We start from the raw sequence: 20,490 nt of genomic DNA on the forward strand, positions 1-20,490 counted from the left end.
ATCAGGGAGGGAAAGTGTCCAGGTAATAACACACAACTAACACTCAGCTGAAAGACTGAAGTTCAGTCATTCAGGACTGGGACCGAGGCGCATTTTCAGTCTGAAGCAATTTTTTTTTTTCTCTTAATATAATTGAAATGTCAATAATGAACAAGAATGACTTTATCTATGCTTCCTGTAAAAATTTCCCCTTTTCAAATATTCCATGGCGTGATTTTTTTTGCTCATACTGTATCATCTGGTTGATTCAGTCGTAACAGCTGCTGTTCATAATCGTGTGTTTCACTTAACTGTGTGAACGATAAAGGTCATTTAATGAATCAATTTGAATTTTTAATCAAGACTTAAGTTATCATTCAGTCCAGTCTAAACTAGATGGGAATGATTTCCTGAACCTAAACAACCTACAACAAAGTTTCTATTAAAGCTCCTGTGATGACAAAGCTCACTGACTCTCCAAAGGACAGACTTTTGTATTTCTTACTGAAAGAAATCACTTAAGGCTGTTTGGAGACCTGGCTTGGTTCCTCTGACAACATTTAACCCACCTAAGTGATTGTAGCGGGGTCTCTGAAGAAGTCTGGTATTAGTAGTGCTGCAGCGAGCCTGTTATGAACCGACGGACGATGGATTAGGTGATTAGATGTGCTGCTTCCACATTCTAGTCTAAAAACCCAGAGAGGAAAGAATCGTGGCGGTTTTGATGTGTCACCAGTTGTGAGCTGATAAAAAGTCACAGAGACGCTGTTCAGAGCCCCCCTGTGATTAAAGCTGTCAGTCCAAGAGGAGGAGCATCACACTGCATAATTCATGCTTTTCGCTGCTCTGCCTTTGTGATGTGGATGAGTGAGGACAAATGCTTTTCTTAGCACACATATTATAAATCAGCTCAAAATGAAGCCTTCACAGTCAGAACACTACATCTTTATTTATCAGTGGGGAAGTGAGACTCGGATTTGGTGATATTCCTCAAAATAAAGACATCCTGGAGAACTGAGACGGCTCTCGCTTTAACCCCACAGATCAATGATGTGAAACATCACCTGTGATGAGACTAAAGTGACAGCATGGCTAGCTGGACAGCTTTAAATCGTCTATATGAGAACAAACATACCTGCAGAAATCCTGGATGCATCAAGTGAAGACACCCGATTCTCTGTGTGAGTGTTTAAGTTCATCTTCTTCAATCGGCTGATCAACAGTTGGTATAAAAGAGGCTCATCTCCCTCTGCCAGCTCCAGAGATCTGGACCAGCGTGGCTCACTGGAGACAGATCTGAAACCTACTGAAGCAGAAAAGAGGAAAATTGAAGTTCAGTCGGAGTGTTGTTTGAATTACGATTTTCAATAATTCAAAAAGAAGAGCGTTGTTGAAAATGAAACGGTTTCAGTTGACTGCCATTCCTTCAGAAGCCTGTTTGAACTGTCTCTCCTTTCCAACAACACAGTGGAGGATCCCGGGCTCGAGTCTGAATGTGTTTTCTTCCCGTCTCCACCTGTTTGCCCCCACCCGTCTACCCGTCCTGTGGTGGTCTCCCGGACACACATCTGTTCAGCATTTTGGTTTTTATTGTTTTCTAGTGTTTCATTTTGGTCCCTCCCCAATGTTACCATTTACATTTCTGTCCCACAGTTCAATGTTTCTCATCTATTATTGATCAGCTTGAAATTCCTGTTGCTGTCAAGCAGCGTAGCTGAAACGTACCTCAACCTTAAGTGCTTTTGTTGAATTTTTCATTTCTTCCTGTGGTTTTGCTTGAATGTACTGTGGCTTTCCTGTACTCAAGTTAAAAGTTTCATGTGTTGTGGTGAATTTACTTCAGCCTGTCAGTATTTAAATGTCCTCCATGTAAATGATGGTGGTGAGGAGGGGAACCCCAGCATCCCAGGAGGCTGTTTACAGTCACGTTTTAAATTCTCTAATAGTTAACCCCACTTTACCCAAATCAGCACACAAAATGCCACTAAAAAAACTGTCCTCTTTCACCAAAAACCTCCATCAAACCAGATCATCCACCTGCTGTTCAGCGTATTTCAAGGCCACTTCTGGTTCAGATCCCCTCTAAACCTGCGACAGCAGATCACACAGATCTACACACCGTCAATAGAGATGAACTAACCTGCTCTAATCCAGCTCACATTCCGTTTGAGGAGAACAATCCAGCGCTTGGTGAATTCTGCTTCTCTGTGAGCGGAAGAGCCGACAACCAAGAATAAAAAAAGCCCCATCGCTGTGAACGCTTGGCTTCCACAAGCCGATCCTCCCTGTGGGAACTTTTCTTCTCTCATCCACAGTTCTCAAAGCTTCCTCTGTTTCATTCTCACATCTGTTAGCTGCTAATGTTAGCTTAGCTTCTCCCCACCCTGCTGCTCTGCTGCACTGGCACTGTAGAAGAAGAAGAAGCTTTAATGAATACGCATAACAAAGTTTTACACCTAAAAGGAGCAGAATTTGTCTCCAAACACTTTATTGAAGATAACAAACTGTTCCTGTGGGCTATAAGCTAACCTCCAGCCGTTCTCTAGCTCTGCTCTCAGCACTCGATGACCCTTGACCCCCTCAGCTCCCTGCTGCACCTGCACATCCTTCACATGGGAGGGGTAGACTGGTACAGTAACTTTAAATCAGCGTACCACTGCTGCTCTTCTGTGTCCGCAGGCTGTAAAACAGAATGGGACGAGATCAGCTGCTGGCCTCGGGCGCGGGTCGGCCAGTTAGCCAACGTTTCCTGCTCACAAGTCTTTCAGCACTTCTCCAGAAATCAAGGTGTGTTTCATCGTTGACCTCCATCGCCAAACAGAGCAGGAAAGTTCAGTCCAACATCAAATAAAATGAGTCATTAAAATACAAGAGGATTATGGAGGGAGTCCTTTCTGCTGCACGGTGGATTATTCTAATCCCTCAGGATAGAAAAACAATAAAGGAGTCGCCAGAAACTTTCCCTCAATGCAATGCACTCAACCGACTGGAGACTAATTCAAATGAAGGCTTGTTGGCATTTTGAAACGGGCTTTTTAATTTACACAACCCTATTCAGGGTGTGAAGCATGTGGTCCCTGAGACAAAACCAGACCACGAACAGGATCAACAATGAACTTTCCTTGTGTAAATACTACAAACCAGACGTTAACTGCAAATTCAGCAGAACTGAGGTGAAGCTGGAGACGATGCTTCTAGTGAGAGAGATCAGTGATGCAGCAGATACTCATCCTCACTAGTCTGAACACTGAGTGTCTCACAGCTCATCCATCCTGCTCAAAAACAGATGAAACTGAGCTTCTAGAACTGTAAAGTGTGTGCTTGATGAATCCAAGCTGACTTGCTTCTGGTCTCCTGTCTGATCACACGTCAGGATACGTTTACAGGAACTGTACTGCCGACGGCTGGTCTGACATGTATCCGCCCTACGAGGAGGCCTGTGTGTTCAGCAATGACAGCCAGTACGAGTCTGAGGTACACACACACACACACACACACACACACACACACACACACACACACACACACACACACACACACACACACACACACACACACACACACAGATTTTCAGTTTTATCTGGTGCAGAGTGCAATTGTATGGTTTTGTTGAGGGACTTTCCTTCCAGCTATCCTTCACTCCCCCTCGCTGCAACGTCACTTTGACTCTCGAACTTCCTGTTTTATTCCTTACAAGTAAAGAAGAGTTTGACGCACCACACTTGCACACTTTTGATCTGAAAAACAAATTTAAATTTAGAACAGAATCTAAAGATTACAACACAAATCTTGCGTTTACTACGTTCCTACTTTTACATTTTTGCTGAACTTCCGTTGTCTTTGCAGGTGTTATATTTGTGTGTGTGTGTGTGTGTGTGTGTGTGTGTGTGTGTGTGTGTGTGTTGTGCTTTGCTCTTTCAGTTGATTCATATCACTGAGAGAAATGCACATTGGTCTTCATATAACAAAAAGACATATCTGTATGTGTGATCTGTGCCTGTCAGCCGCTTTGTGGAGAACGTTCTCTCAGCTTGACTCGCCCTGATGTGCAGAAGGTTGCAGTGCGTTACATGATGAGGCAGGTTGAGTGTGTGAGCATCCAGCTTCAGCGCTGTGCCGGTGTTTCTGTCTCCAGACCAGTTACCTCCATACCTTCAGACAGCTCTACACTGTGGGCTATGCCACCTCGCTCATCTCCCTCATCACTGCCATCGTGGTGTTTGCAGCCTTCAGGTGAGTAAAGCCTGTTTGTTCTCTTTTAGTGACGACCCACAGTATGCAGGTTAACAGAGACAGAGCACAAGGACGAATAGAAGCGTGTCGGGCTCTTTCTTTGGTTTTTGACCAGACTGAACCTGCTTGAGGCAGAAAACGAGGCGATGTGGAGGCGTCTAATGTCTGGGTTTAACAGGCAGAAAGCCGTGGAAGGCTGAGTGATATCTGAGATGTGACCTGGTTATCAAATCCAGGTACTGGTGCTGCACAACACTCAAGATTCGGCATCATTCGACCCCCACCCCACCCCACACTGTGTGTCTGTATGTTCATTCACTCACAGCACAGCTTCACATGTTGTTTTCCACGGTCGCCTCCCAGCTGTGAATCTAATTTAAAGCCTTGACACTTAATTAAAGGTGGTCCCAACTGTGCGAACATCCAGAGCAGAACGTCTTCTCGCTCTGCACCATGCCAATAATGCGTGTGTGTGTGTGTGTGTGTGTGTGTGTGTGTGTGTGTGTGTGTGTGTGTGTGTCCCCTGGCGGCGGGTCTGGCTCCACTCTGCAGGAGGAGCTGGTTTAACTCACTGACAAACTGAGATCTGCTGCTGAATCGTAACCAGTCTTTTAAGAGACGAGCACAGGGCTCACCTGAAGTGTGTGGCTGATGAGATGCAGCTTCTGTCAGAGTCCAGTCGGCTTCAGACTCCACAGCAAGAGACCTGTTTCATTTTCTTCTTTCTAAATCACTGATTTTATGATATAACTCACAAACGAGAAACACAAACGTCTGGTGGAGCGAACCAACTTTAAAGCTTCCAAACATGTTTGATATTGTTGCAGTGGACATCCAAAGGCTCTGGAAGCCTCTGATGTTGAAATGATGAAGGTAAATTAAATATGGAGGGATCAAAGCAGCTGATTGGAAGTGACTTTAGTGTTTCTATTAGCACATGAAACAGCTGAGCACACTGAGATGAACTGACAGTGAAGAACAGCAGGTGGAGAAACATCTAACCTCCACTAAATGTTCAGTTTATCTCCGACCTCCGAACTCTGACATGAAGCTGTTCGCTAGATGACGTTAACTTTCATTACTCCAGGAAATTCCACTGCACCCGGAACTACATCCACATCAACCTGTTCTCCTCGTTCGTCCTGAGAGCCGGCGCCGTGTTGATCAAAGACACGGTGCTGTTCGCCGATGAGACCCTGGACCACTGCTCCATGTCCACGGTGAGGTCGCCACAGCATGGTTTTCTGTCCTACATGAATTGATCGTTAGTCTCAGCCCAGTCTGTCACTATTTCACTAAACTCCTGTTTACCTCAGTAATCCTGAAGAAGGTGAGTTTCATCACATGACGCATAGGAGCCAAATAATCCAACACATGATCCGGAGTCTCTGCTCCTTTCAACAACGCTGCCGTTCTGTAAAAACAAGATATTCAAACAGGAGATAACATTAGTAGATCAAATGTCTGCGTAGAAGAAGAGAAGCCAAGAAGTGAAATGACAGCAGAATGCATCAAGTTAAACTGAAAGAGACAAAATGTAGCTGAATTAAATCAATGCAATTATTAGATCAGTTATTAAACATATTAAACATATCACTGATTTTAAAAGTAGGGTTGTTGAATAAAGCTTTAAGAGCACTAAAGGTCACAGCAGGACTCTGTTGTTGTGTTTCAGACCGTGTGCAAGGCGGCCGTGGCGTTCTTCCAGTTCAGCATCCTGGCCAATTACTTCTGGTTGCTGGTGGAGGGCATGTACCTGCAGACCCTGCTGGCTCTGACCTTCATCTCGCAGAGGAAATACTTCAGGTGGTACATCCTGATTGGATGGGGTGAGTAGCCGTGACTGCAGGCGGTCTGCAGACACACTGCCTCATGGTGTGTGTGTGTGTGTGTGTGTGTGTGTGTGAGATCAGGTTGACAGAAGAAGCAGGACACATGAAGCTTCCTCTAACAGCGCTGATGCACAGGAATCACTGGAATTGAAGCAGACAGTGGCTCTGAGGCCACGCCAACATGTTTTCCCACAGACATTGTGCGTTGAAGCAGTAGAAATAAGAGCAGAGGTTCCTGTTCAGCTACTTTTCTACAGAATACAGCGGTTACGAAATGTAGGCTGTAGTACATTGGGTGGTGGTGTGGAGCCCCTGTGGAGTCCGGCGTTCCCGTTACAGAGTTTTAACAGTTACCATGAACTCAGTTTACCTTTTTTTAACTGATAACCTGACCCAGTCCACACAGTTCGACTTAGATGACATTTCTTCTCCAGTTCTTTAATGTTCTCAGTCGTTGGTTCCACCATGGACACATCCTTCTCTGAGCCATTGATTTCATTTTCCGGATCAATTCAATCAAGTGTGGAGCGGAGTGAGGCTGCTGCTCCATCCACAACTCAATCAGCCTGAGTGGGGCTAATGCTAATTAATGCTAATGCTCGAACAGCTGCTTCCCACAGATAGAAGTGAAGTAAATATTGAGGATTTTAGTTTTAGCTGTGGGACTGATCAGAAGAGTGGAGTGTAAATGGATGCTCCTTCTCTTCCACCAATTTCTCCAGGAATCTGATCGTTACAGGAATATTCTTCCCCTTTAATCAGACGTCAGGCCACTCAGTACCATCTGTATCAGCCATCACACGATTACAGAGATCAGAGGCTGTTTGTGGGTTGTTTTCTGCTACAGAGGCAGTTTAAAGTTCACTTCTCTCCTGTGGAATTCAGTTGGTTCTTAATAAGGTGGGAACAGACAGGATGAATAAATGTTTGGCTGCTGGAGGCTGACAGACGAGAGGAAGCAGCAGAGAGACTGTTTCCTCACAGCTGATCGTTCAGGTTCTGTGTTGCTGAAGCTGCTGCAGTGACGCAGGGTTTAGTTTCAGGTAAGTGTTTGACGGGATGTACTGATCGCTTTGATTTGCTGACTGGTCTGATCAGCTGATCGCTAATCGATTGAAATTGTCTGATGCACACACAAAGCTGTTTGCTTGTCAGTGTAAAACCAAATCCTCAAAATCAGGCTCAAAACTCATTTTTTTATGATAGAACATCTCCCGAAACTGTAAAAATCAAACCACTTCATGTTGTAGTAAAGCTTTACCAAACCCAAACACACTCAAAATGTTTTACAACAGAAACTCTGTTGACAGTTCTGTGACATGAATGTTCTAAAAACAGAAACCAGAAATCAACTATCACAGTTCGATTAAAGGCGTAGAGCTTGTTGGTGTTTAACTCACCCCGGTCATAATGTTTTGGCTCATTGGTGCACGTGAACAGGATGTCAGTGCTGGGTTAGGGGTTAGCTGCAGTTTGTCTTCTGCTCTGATCACTCATGATTCACTCCGTCTCACACCTCTGTTTGCTTCTCTGAGCTTTCCAGGAATGTTTTATGGACTCGCCGCCACTGTGCTGATTTCCACTGTCCTCTTATTCCCATGATCCTCTACTTTTTATGTTGGATTTTCTTCCTGTTCAAAGCAGACGTTTCATCATCTTGGACCCAAAAAAAAAAAAAAAAAACGGAACAAAGCTTCATGTGTTCATGTTAAGAAGCGGCAGAGACAAAAACCTGATGTGTTTACTGCATTTCCTGAGTTTCTCAGATCAAATTGAACGCTCTCTTGGGAAGATTCTCAAAGATCCTGAAGGAATATTCAACATCCCAAATAAAAAACACACCATTTACAAGTCATCTTGTACCTTTCCAAGTAGCCTTTCACATCGAATGCACATTTCTGGAAGAATGGAAACAGGCCCAGCGTTGCTGTTTTCTAAAAATACACTTCACTAAATTAAATTTTAACACTGAGCTCTAATGCATAACTTACTTTTGCTAGAACACGAGAAAAAAATAACAATCCAGTGTATTTGGTTCATGCAGTGTCATCTTCTTAAAACACAGCAGTCATTTGGAGGTTTCCTCACTGCGACAGGCTGAGTGTGTGTGGCGTGGTTAGACCAGCTCCACATGGTGACCGTTTGTCCTTTCAGGGCTCCCGTCCACAGTCCTGCTCCTCTGGGTGTTAACGCGGGTCTTCTATGATGACAGAGGGTAAGGGGCGTTCCTTCACACTCACTTTCCTGTCAACTCGGCGTGACGCTGTTCTGGGTTTGATGTGACTCTCTGCGCAGCTGTTGGGACGACACCGACAATGTTGGGATTTGGTGGATTATTAAAGGTCCAATAACGGCCTCCCTGCTGGTGAGTCAAGACTCGTCTTCTTCATTCATTCACTGTCAGGTGGAATCTGAGACACTCTCCAGAGCTGCACTGCCATCACACCTGCAGCCATCAGCTCCTCTTCTTTCACAAATATCAGTCAGTTTACACACTCCATCCAGTCCATCCTGAAGTCAAAGCTTTGTTTTATCCATCCTAACGTTCATCACCAAAGGAGAAAATGGAATTTTATTCCTCTGTATCACCTCTGGAAAACTCATTTTACATTTTTTTTTCAGAGTAAAATCCAAAGTTTGACCTCAGATCAGAAACAGTTCTTTCATTTAGCATTAAGAACGTTCCTCAATACACTCAGGTACTGAAAGTGTGTGTCTGTGTGCGTGTGTGTGTGTGTGTGTGTGTGTGTGTGTGTGTGTGTGTGTGTGTGTCTGAGATAGCAGACCTCACTATACAGAAAGAAAAAGTTGTCAGTTTAATAGGTGAGGAAGTTTTAATGGTGTGCAGTGGGTTAATTAGAAGGTTAATTGAAATGACCCCCCCCCCCCCCCCACACACACACACACACACATGCGCGCACCCCCCCCCCCCCCCCCCCCCCCCCCCCCCCCCCCCCGTCCTCTAAACTCTGCTTTAATAATAGCTTCTGTCCCTTCTGTGGTTCCTGCTGGACGGAACCTGTGAGATGTGCGTTTCTGTCTCAGATCAACATCGTCATCTTCATCAACGTGATCCGGATCCTGGTCCAGAAGCTCACGTCTTCGTCCATGGCAGGAAACCACGACACGGGACACTTCATGTGAGTCACAGCAGACCAGAGGCGGAGCGTGGCTCTCAGTACAGAGGGGGCGGAGCATTCTCGACGGGCCCTTATGATAGTAATTTTACCATTCAAACAATCCCTCATCCTACCGTCAAACAACACACTAATGCTCATTTTAATTGAGCCAAGCAAACCTATATGCCTCAGAAAGCAGCCAGTGCTGCGTGAGGGCTGCGACCTCCGCGGCGCAGCGTGTGGGCGCTGGCCGTCACAGGTGTCAGTCTCAGAGCGTTCGCTGTCCATGGTGCTGAAATCTCAGATAACGGGCTAAATTTGTACCATCTTTGATACAGCCTAAATATAAAATGAACACAGCTGGTCTAAAATTACACAATCTATTCAGATAGATATAGACACAGCTATCTATATCTTTTGGAATTCACGTATATTAGAAAAAAATAGACTCGGCGGTCTCTTATAGTTGAGAGCAACACAAGGCACATTCAGATAGGCAGGTGTTTAAGACCACAGCATTCTGATAAAGATGATATTTTGAAGGTTTCACTGACTCACCAGTGGCTCCGATGTTAGGTTTTGGGTAGTACCGCTAGCGGCTAGCATAGTGTTTAGCATACTGTTTAACTTCCCTCCGAATAGTTCAGATCAAGTGCAAAAGAAAAAACTGGTTCATGCCGCACAGCCAATCAGCTGGCTTACAGCTCTGATGCATTCATGGACAGTCGTAATGTAAGAATTGGCAAATTGGAGCCCACAATCATATCCGTATACCTTCTGGCACACACTGCACATTTTATCATAATAATTTATGTACGAGTAAATGTGAACACGTCACATGAAACGTGGCCCTATGACCTTGTGGGCCCTGGAGCGACCGCCCCCTTGCCCCCACTCTGGCTCTGCTACAGCAGCAGACTCTTCAGCTCCACCCGGGAATGTTTCAGCCACTCTACTCTGAGGATCTGCTGTTGGTAGATCCTCCATTTAAGTGAAAACCATTTGGTTAAGTGTTATAGAAAAAGTTTTTATTCCAGCATCAGATGTTTTTACACATGTAGACATTAAATCAGCCAGATCCTAACTCTTCAGTCTGGTAAAACATTCAGTTCCAGCATGTCTGAATCACTCATCACTGTCATGATTGTCTCAACAGTTCAAACCGTCTGACTGAATTAAGTGTTCGATATGGAAATTAGCTTGTTGAAAACAGCAACGTTTAATTTGAATAAATAAATGTCAGATTTTCCATGATATCAAGGCCTCAGCAGGCGGCTATACTTGATTGTCCTGATGACGGCGCGGCTTTAAAGGTCGGAGCGTTGAACCTTCTCCCATGTGTTTGTCTGTCTCGTCGTGGCGTGGCGTGGCGTGGCGTGGCGTGGCGTGGCGTGATGTGGACTCTTTCAGGCGGTTGGCCAAATCCACCCTGTTCCTCATCCCTCTGTTCGGGATGCACTACACGGTGTTCGCCTTCCTGCCGGAGAACACCGGCGTCTCGGCGCGACTCTACATCGAACTGGGACTGGGATCCTTCCAGGTACCGAGCGGGCAAACACACACGATGCTCCGATGATTAAGATTCACCTTTAATTTGAAATCCCAAGAAGGGTCCTGAGAGTGCAGGAAGTGGAAAACCACACAGGAAGTGAGCGAGCCGTGCTCTGAGAACACATTTAGACTAGTGGTGTCAATCGATTACATTTAACTAATTAATCACAAAACTGACTGTAGGTAATCATGATTAATCACATAATTTGTTAACTTGTCATCAGCTCCCAAAATCAACAATTTAAAGCAAAAAAATGGTTTAAAATCTTTTAATGTGAAGCGGAGCCTGTTTTTTTTTTCTGTTAATTTTTTTTGCATTATTAAATACAGTCCAACCAAAATATACAGAGTTTGAGTTAACGTCAGGACCATTAAACTGAAAAATAGGAATGTATATTTTTATGTAAACAAAAACCAGAACAGAACAAAAGGGTGGATGAGAGGTCAGTTACAAATCAAGTTGGGGTGACAAATTCAATTTTCTATTTAATTGCTGGCTTCCTGGTACAGATTTTAAAAAGATGACCAAACTTTCCAAAAGTTCTCCTCTCTTCCTTGAAGCGAATATCTAATCTTTTCCAGTTCCAAGTACATCATGACGTCTCTGAGCCAGTTGACATGAGTGGGGGGCTCTACCTGCTTCCAGTTCAGCAAAATTAATCTTCGTGCCAACAGACAAGAGAATAAAATTAGTTTGTCTTCTGATTGTTTTTTTTATAATATTTTGATCTACAATGCCAAGAACTGCTACGAGTGGGTTTAAAGCGATGGGCCTGTCTAGGGCTTTTGATAACGTTGAAAAAAATTTCGGTCCAGAACCTTGATAGTGCAGAGCAACCCCAAAACATGTGTGAAAGAGAAGCCACTGATCCCTTACATCGTAAGCAGAGAGGATCTACATCTGGAAATGCTTTACCTAATTTCAATTTGGACCAGTGGAGTCTGTGTAGGATTTTAAACTGTATTAAACAGTGCCTTGCACAAATAGAGGCTGGATGTAAGTCAGAGCTTGGCCCATTGTTCCTCTGAGATATTCACACCATGCTCCGTCTCCCATGCTTGCCTCAAGTGATCTAAGGTAGTAGAGTTAATTAGCTGGGACAATCTAATATACAGAACTGATAAGCTCCCTTTAATTGCAGGATTATTCAGAAATATAGACTCAGCGGGTGATTGTGCTGGTACCCTGGGGTAATTTACATTGTTTTGTTTTTACAAAATTATGAACTTGCAAATACTTAAAGAAATGTGAATTGGGTTAATCAAATTTTCCTCTAAGCTGCTCGAATGAAGGGAACATGTCCTCAATACAAATGTCAGAAAATTTTTTGAGACCTTTATGATGCCAGTCAACAAATGAATTATTTCCAAGGGATGGTGCGAACATGTGATTCTTTAAAATAGGTCCCTGCAATGGATTTGGTTGAAGACCCAGGTGTTTTACCAATTGCTTCCACATTCTTAGAGAGTGAGAAACAACAGCATTGTCTGTCACTTTGGGAGATATACAAGATATATTTGAAAAAACTAAAGCTTGGAGAGATGATGGGTGACAGCTGTCTAGTTCCATTATTATCCAGTGAGGGTAATTTTTTTTTAATCCAGTATGACATATTCTTCAAGTTACAAGCCCAATAATATAGTTGAAAGTGTGGCAAGCCCATTCCCCCTAGGGATTTTGGTCTCTGTAAAAACTCTTTTCTAATCCAAGAAGGTTTTCGGTTCCAGATGAATCCCAATATTAACTTATCTAATTAAAAAAAGAAAGACTTGTTCAAATAAAAAGGAATGCATTGGAACAGAAACAGAAATTTGGGTAAAATCGACATTTTAATGGTATTAATGCGACCTGCTAATGACAGAGGGAGATGTTTCCACCTCTATAGTCAAATTTTGACTAGAGGTCTTTGGAAGACCTGGAAATGGTAATTCCCAAGTATTTAAATTGGTCTGAGATTTTAAAAGGCAAGTCGTAGCGCTGTACCTCCTCCTGTGTTACATTAATTGAAAATATTATACTTTTGTCAAAGTTCAATTTATAACCTGAAATAGAATTGCTTAATTTTGCTCAATATTGCAGGAACTGAAGTGCAAGGGTTGGAAATATATAAAAGTAGGTCATCAGCATATAAGGAAACTTTATGTTCACTTTTGGCTCTAATGATCCCTGTGTAGTCATCCAACAAGCGCAATGAAATAGCAAGTGGCTCAATTGCTATTGCAAAAAGCATTAGCGACAAAGGGCATCCCTGTCTGGTTGACCTGGAAAGGGGGAAGAAGTCTGACCTATAGTTATTAGTTTTTACGGAAGCAACAGGTGATACATACAGTAATTTGAGCCAGGAGATGAAGCTACCAAAACCAAACCTTGACAAGGCGGAGAAGAGGTAAGTCCACTCCACCCTGTCAAAGCTCTTCTCCGCATCTAAAGAAATAAGCACTTTAGAATCTGGTCCCGAGTCATTTGTGTAAATTATATTAAAAAGGCGTCTTAGATTGTGGGACAGCTGTCTATTTTTCATAAAACCATGTTGGTCTTCATGAATAACTGTCGACATAATGTTTTCCAATCTATTAGCCATTATTTTTGCCAAAATATTTATGTCTACATTTAGAAGACTAATTGGTCTGTAAGCTGGAGCCTGTATTTTAAGTTTCACATTAACATGTGGAATTTGAATCATCTAACATTTACAAGTTAAGATGCTGAAGGGAAGAACAGGCTGTTTGTCTATTATGACCTAAAGAATCATTAAGTTAACTGAAATAACTATGAACTTGAAAGGAACACATGTGCAGCACTGATACATTCACGTCATGTTGAGAGAATTCACTTTTCTACTGAAATCGTCATACACCTTAAATGGCAAACTCTACATCTAGTTCTGTGTTTAATGATGATCACAACATTTTCTTTTGACAGCCCTGCAATAATTAATCAGCATTAACATGACTAACAGCCTCTCTCTCTCTCTCTCTCTCTCTCTCTCTCTCTCTCTCTCTCTCTCTCTCTCTCTCTCTCTCTCTCTCTCTCTCTCTCTCTCTCTCTCTCTCTTATTGTTAACATTAGTCTTATTTTTGCATTGTGAAGTTTTTAACATGTTTTAAAGTGAAGTCAGAGTTGCTGCATGGAATCAAGAGTAAAACCTTGAAGGAGGAAGACTGAATGAGTGTTTAGTCCCGCCCCCTTTCAGGAAACAGCTGAAATAAACACGTCCCAGTGATAAAATAAAGAGAGGAAAGGTATCAGGAAACAGATGAAAACAGGCCTGGAGCTGTCCTGCAGCTGCTCCTCGGTGAATTATATATTTATCTCTTATCTAACAATAACTCAGTGCAGCTGAGAACCAAACACTCAACACTGTGGCTCTCCTGGGATCACCTCCTGGATCCAACCAGAAAACAGAAGGTGTGACCCTCCACAGGACTGGTGTTACAGGGAAGCGGTAACTGACTGTGGGGATGAAATCACAGCTTCTCGTTCCTGAAGCACATCCTGATAGCTGACGTTGAACTGTTTTTGAACCTGCTTCCACCTTAGTCCTCCAGCTGAGGGTTTTCTTTTCTTCTGCATCACATTTCCTGGATTCCAGCTCTTTGTTCAGCTCACTGAAATGTGACATTAAGCCGCCAAGCTTTTCTGAAAGCGCCTGAGGACTGTGAACCTCACGCAGTGCTGGTTTTTCTTACTGGCTGACTGACTGACGGTGCTGGTGTTCCGTTTCAGGGCTTCGTGGTGGCTCTTCTCTACTGCTTCATGAATGGAGAGGTAGGTGAACGCAGGCAGACCTTTAGAACTGATGAACCTCTTCCACATGGATTTCTGTCGTTAAAAGAAAAGCAATCCAGATGTGAGCTGGTGATTCTTCGTCCGGCCCCTGTGTGGCTGCAGGTCCAAACCGAGCTGAGGAGGTGGATGTGGAAGTGTCACCATCAGAATCACCTCACTCCAGCCAAGAGGAGCTTGACTCAGATCAGCTTCCCTCTCAGACGGCCTCCGTCCAGCAGGAACGTCTCCTCGGTGTGACTGACGGCACCTGATGTCGGGACAGTCACACCTCTCACTCATCCAACAGCCTCCCCGTGGAACCACAGGAACAACGGCAGGGTGCACCAGACCGCCTCTCAGGATGGAAGCTTCTCTCATACAGATGGAGCCTCGGGAGGTTTTTGCATGTCATAGATCAGGACCGTCAACAAACGAGAAATAGTTCACTCCTCAGTTCCTCAGTCGACGATTAAAGCTGGACAGATGAGTGAAACGTCCTGAGCTCTGTTGGAATGATGATTCCTCACCCAGCTGCCACAACGCTGATGAGACTCGTCCTCAGATCCTCTCCTTCAGTTTGAGCTCTGTGTCAGTCAGCTGTGTCACATGTCAAACATTCAGAGTGGAGAACGGTTGTTGCACACTGAACTATGTTCCCCGTTGGTCTGACGCCCTGAAGGATCGTGGGATCAGCTGGAGCCCGCATCTTCTCCCTGCTTCTTCACTTTGTAAATAAGAGTTTAACCACCACTTCTGGCTCTCTCGACTGTGTTGACTGCATGTTTCTTTCTGCTGAGAGTCAATAAAATGTTCCTGTCATGAGAGGTTTTCCTGGTTTCACTGTGATTTGTTAATTTTGTCTGTGATCATTTGATGCTGAAAGCTCCTTTTCTTTGTCCTGGATAGAAAAACAGACTCTCGACATTTCTCAAACTTACTCTTTTGTGTAAAAGCAGTTCGAAAACAACATTGTGCAAAGAAAAAACATTTTCTGCAGACTTTAATAATTATTTCAGGATGTTTTGGAAATAAATTGTGTCTCCAGGAGATTTCAGGCTTATAACTAGTATTTGAGTGGTTAATATGACTTTGTTTTTGTGTCATTTGATAAATCAGCAGAATCAACACTAAATTCTACTTTAGGATCATCAGTGTTGGATCCAGTGATGAATTAAAGACTGAATTCACTTTCTTCTCCTCGTGCTTGAAATGAAACCACAGTGTTCACAAAGTCTAACTTCAGCACAGATAGATTTATTTCTTTTTTCACATGAATGTTGAACACCGGGACGTTTCTCGTACATGACGCACGGTCACACACAGGACGAGGTTCAGATGAAACTTTGTACAGTTTTATTTTAACGATCGGCTAAAGTTCTATCCTCGTGAATGCAAACGCGTGCATACAAAAACCCACTCTCAAGCTTCCACGCGCCGAACACTGGTACACAAACATTTAGATACAAAAACACGCTCACGGAACATTACAGGCCGTCGTAAAGAGGTTCGCCTGTGTGCAAAAAATATTCAATATATGGTCGAGGAAAGACATCATTTTGTACATCATGGCAAATCCATTGCAGGCAACATTTAGGAGCAGCTGAGCAACAACGATACATCCAGAAATTCATTGGCAATAAATAGAATTCACACATAAGAAGAGAGGTTAAAACCCAGACCAGCAGGCACAGCTACGGGCACCTATCCACCGAGACGAGCGCCACAGGAACAGCACGGCTCACACACACTCTCATTTACCTTTCCTGCTGGGATCTGACCGCCCGGTACCTGGAACCCCGAAAGCCAGGGGGAGTAAAGCTGCTGGGCTCGCTGGGGTTTCTCAGGAGGGGTTAATGCTAAAGTCAGATCAAGAGGTCACGGTCTCGTTCCAGGATAACCAGCTGCTTCAGCACCAATCTAAATCTCTCAGCAGGAAAGCCAGTGAATCCCGTTCAGTGTGTGAGCTCGGTGAGTGTGTTCCCATGATGCTCCAGGAGTGCTACAGGTGCTTGTGAAGAGACATGATTGATCTTCTTCCTCTCATCTTCACAGTAAATGTTTGGAAACTCCAACAATTCACAGTTTTTATTCTCTGACTGAAGTGTAAAGTGACAGAATGTGGCTGGTCCAAGTCCAATTATCAATGTTTGACGAGCGTTTTGTTTCCAAAAACCCAACTAATGTCAAATAATATCTTCACATCGGAAAAAGGAAAGATTTTGAGCCTTGGCTGAACCATCCCACATGTTTTGAACCATGAGAGCTTCCTGTCGGGGAGATGAAGAGCACAGACGTGGTCAGGTAAGAAGTTCCTCCTCTCCGATCAGCGTCCAGACAGCTCGGCTTCCGTCTGAGCGGCTGGTGACGGGAACACGAGAGCAGCGCTTCAGTCTCATCTGTGGCGCGTCTTCCAAAGCGGCTGGAGCTGAACGCTGACCACACGGTCTGCTTCCTTCTCTGTGAGTGTTTCAGCCACTCTGACAGCAGTTCGTTTTTCCGCCTTTCCTGAGAGTTACAATTGCACCACAGCGTCTCACAATACGTTTTTGGCACTTCACCAAGAAATTCAACGTCAATGAAATGGCACCATTACTATGTTACACAGAGAAAGAAAGAGCATCTCCACTGTACACATGGCACTAAATACGTTTACGTCCGGATCTGCTTAACAGCAGTCACAGTTCATCCTTCTCAATATCCACACTGAAAATCCGGCTGGAAGCTAACACACAGCGTCACAGCTCACTCAGTAAAGCCGACTTCACACTTTCTGTTTGTCAACTGGTGCAAATGAAAAGAGAAAAGCAAGCAACAGTTGGGATTGTCAAGAGCTGTCACACTTTTACATCGACTGTCACAGAACCAACATAATTCTTCTTCAAAAAAACAAAAAAAACAACCAATAATACCTAAAATATTACAAACACTGCATGAGGAAAGCTCAGAAAAGACCCGCAGTCAGGTTTTATAGCACACAGTGAACACACACACACACACACACACACACACACACACACACACACACACACACACACACACACACACACACACACACTGTACATTCTCACAGCTCTCATCTGGTAACTGAATGGACATCCAACGAAGCCATGACAGACAAGGCACTTTGGGAATGAGCACAGGAGATGATTTACTCCAAAGAAAAGCTGAAGAGTGACTGACAGAGTCTCCAAGTGCCCAGAGGACCAATCAGGAGATTGCTGAGCCAGGAGGTCACTTCAGTCACTCTCTATTTAAATGAATCTCCCTGCTTCGGTCTGCGGGCTCAGATTGTAATCCTGGCTCCACACAACCGCTTCTCCACTAAGTTAGCCCACATCTGTACTTCGGGGTGCAGTCAAAGTCCTTAAATGTCCAAATCTCTGAAATAACTGTACATTCTGCACTTTTTTATCGACTATTAGCTCTGCTAGCTAACGAAAAACGGCATACATAATGAAATAAAGACATTTGAATGAAATAGTAAAAGAAGTGGCACTGCATGCGTTATGTACACAGATCAAGGTTTGCATTGACCTGCTGAGGGCCGGTCAGGGGAACCGAGGAGCCGCGTCCCCTTTCAGTCTGCAAAACAAGTCAGTAAATCAGGAAAGTTGGGAGCTTTTTTTTTTTTTGTTTCAACCGTTAACGTGAAGAACATCTTCACAGTGGCACTTTCAAAGACCAGGATTCTTAAACGAGAACGCCACTGCGAAGGATTTCATTTAAAAGAAAACAAAGTTCAACTGATCCTCACACAGATTTACAGAGCTCTCCCTATCTATCTATCTATCTATCTATCTATCTATCTATCTATCTATCAGTCTACCTATCCATCTATCAAACATATTTTCCAGTATCTTCTGTGATGAAATCTACAGATTTGGGCTCCAGTTCCTTTTGTTTGAAAAAGGTTGTTGCAATGCTGCGTTATGCTGAAGAAGACACTGTATTTACACAATCTGTGAGCTGTTTCACTTCACACACACACACACACACACACACACACACACACACACACACACACACACACACACGCACACAGATGAGCATTTGTACAGGGCGGCAGCAGGTTGCTGGATGTAGTTGGATGCTGGATGTTCTTGGATATTGGATGTTGTTGGTTGTTGAATGTTGAATGTAGTTGGATGTTGTAGGTTGTTGGTTGTTGAATATTGGATACTGTTTGATGCTGTTGGATGTTGGATGTAGTTGGATGTTGCATGAAGTTGTGTGCTGTCGGATGCAGTTGGATGTAGTTGCATGTTGGATGCAATTGGATGTAGTTGGATGCAATTAGATGTAGTTGGATGCAGTAGGAAAGTTGGATGTTGCTGGATGCTGTTGAATGAAGTTGGATGTGGTTCAATGTAGTTGGATGCAGTTGAATGTTGTTGGATATAGTTGGATGCATTTGGATGTACTTAGATGTTGTTATTAATGGTTGGATACAGTTGGATGCAGTTAGATGTTGGTGGTTGGATGCTGTTGGATGTGGTTAGATGCAGTTGGATGCAGTTAGATGTTGTTGAATGTTGTTAGATGTTGTTGGATGCTGCTGGGTGTTGCTGGATGTTGTTTAATGTTGGATGTGGTTAGTTGCAGCTGTATGTTGTTGGATGCAGATGAATGTGGTTGGATGTGGTTGAATGATGCTGGATGTTGCTGGATGCTGCTGGATGCTGCTGGATGTTGTTGGATGCTGCTGGACATTTTTGGATGCTGTTGGATGTGGTTGGATGCTGTTGGATGTAGTTGGATGCTGCTGGATGCAGTTGGATGTGTTTGGATGCAGTTGGATGCTGCCGTATGTTGTTGGATGCGGTTGGATGCAGTTGGATGCCGCCGTATGTTGTTGGATGCGGTTGGATGCAGTTGGATGTGGTTGGATGTTGTTGGATGTTTTTGGATGCTGCTGGATGTGGTTGGATGCAGGTGGATGTGGTTGAATGCGGTTGGATGTGGTTAGATGCGGTTGGATGCTGCTGTATGTTGTTGGATGTAGTTGGATGTGGTTGGATGCAGTTGGATACAGCTGGATGTGGTTGGATGTTGTTGGATGCGGTTGGATGCTGCTGGATGTGGTTGGATGCAGTTGGATGCGGTTGGATGCTGCTGGACGTTGTTGGATGCTGCTGGATGTGGTTGGATGCTGCTGGATGTGGTTGGATGCAGTTGGATGCGGTTGGATGCAGTTGGATGTGGTTGGATGTTGTTGGATGTGGTTAGATGCGGTTGGATGCTGCTGTATGTTGTTGGATGCAGTTGGATGTGGTTGGATGCAGTTGGATACAGCTGGATGTGGTTGGATGCAGTTGGATGTGGTTAGATGCGGTTGGATGCTGCTGTATGTTGTTGGATGCAGTTGGATGTGGTTGGATGCAGTTGGATACAGCTGGATGTGGTTGGATGTTGTTGGATGCGGTTGGATGCTGCTGGATGTGGTTGGATGCAGTTGGATGCGGTTGGATGCTGCTGAACGTTGTTGGATGCTGCTGGATGTGGTTGGATGCTGCTGGATGTGGTTGGATGCAGTTGGATGCGGTTGGATGCAGTTGGATGTGGTTGGATGTTGTTGGATGTGGTTGGATGCGGTTGGATGCAGTTGGATGTGGTTGGATGAAGTTGGATGTGGTTGGATGCGGTTGGATGTTGTTGGATGCGGTTGGATGCTGGCGCTGGGCTGCACTCAGCTGCAGGCACTCACTCTGGACGGCACTGTGCTGCTGTGCTGCTTTGAAGCTGTGCTGCTGTGAAGCTGTGCTGCTGTGAAGCTGTGCGGCCGGCAGCAGCGGCGGGATGCGGCAGCAGTTGAGCGTCTCACCAGCAGTGTGGAGCGTCTGGCAGCAGCTCAGTCACTCATTCATAACCTCTGCCACCAGCTGCAGCACTGCAGGTGTGAAACAACTGCGAGACTTCCATGGATGTGCAGTAAATGCTCTGAGAGGTTTCTAAAGGCCAGACTACGGAGGATGGGAGTGGTGCGGGGTCACGGGGTCAGGGGGTCACG

At 44.3% G+C, this 20,490-nt stretch overlaps 1 protein-coding gene across 1 annotated transcript; it reads left to right on the forward strand.

The window, feature by feature from the left end:
• The first annotated feature begins 2,543 nt into the window (after window positions 1-2,543).
• LOC115405409 (pituitary adenylate cyclase-activating polypeptide type I receptor-like) lies at window positions 2,544-14,741 on the forward strand. Its single transcript, XM_030114978.1, has 12 exons — window positions 2,544-2,613; window positions 2,659-2,766; window positions 3,353-3,453; window positions 4,115-4,212; window positions 5,300-5,432; window positions 5,888-6,041; window positions 8,199-8,259; window positions 8,340-8,409; window positions 9,090-9,184; window positions 10,574-10,703; window positions 14,442-14,483; window positions 14,607-14,741. Exons 1-12 carry the CDS (start codon window positions 2,544-2,546, stop codon window positions 14,739-14,741), a joined length of 1,197 nt encoding a protein of 398 aa, XP_029970838.1.
• Window positions 14,742-20,490: the final 5,749 nt, after the last annotated feature.

The sequence above is a fragment of the Salarias fasciatus genome, chromosome 18 (genome assembly GCF_902148845.1).
Source record: "Salarias fasciatus chromosome 18, fSalaFa1.1, whole genome shotgun sequence".
Classification (NCBI taxonomy): Eukaryota; Metazoa; Chordata; class Actinopteri; order Blenniiformes; family Blenniidae; genus Salarias; species Salarias fasciatus.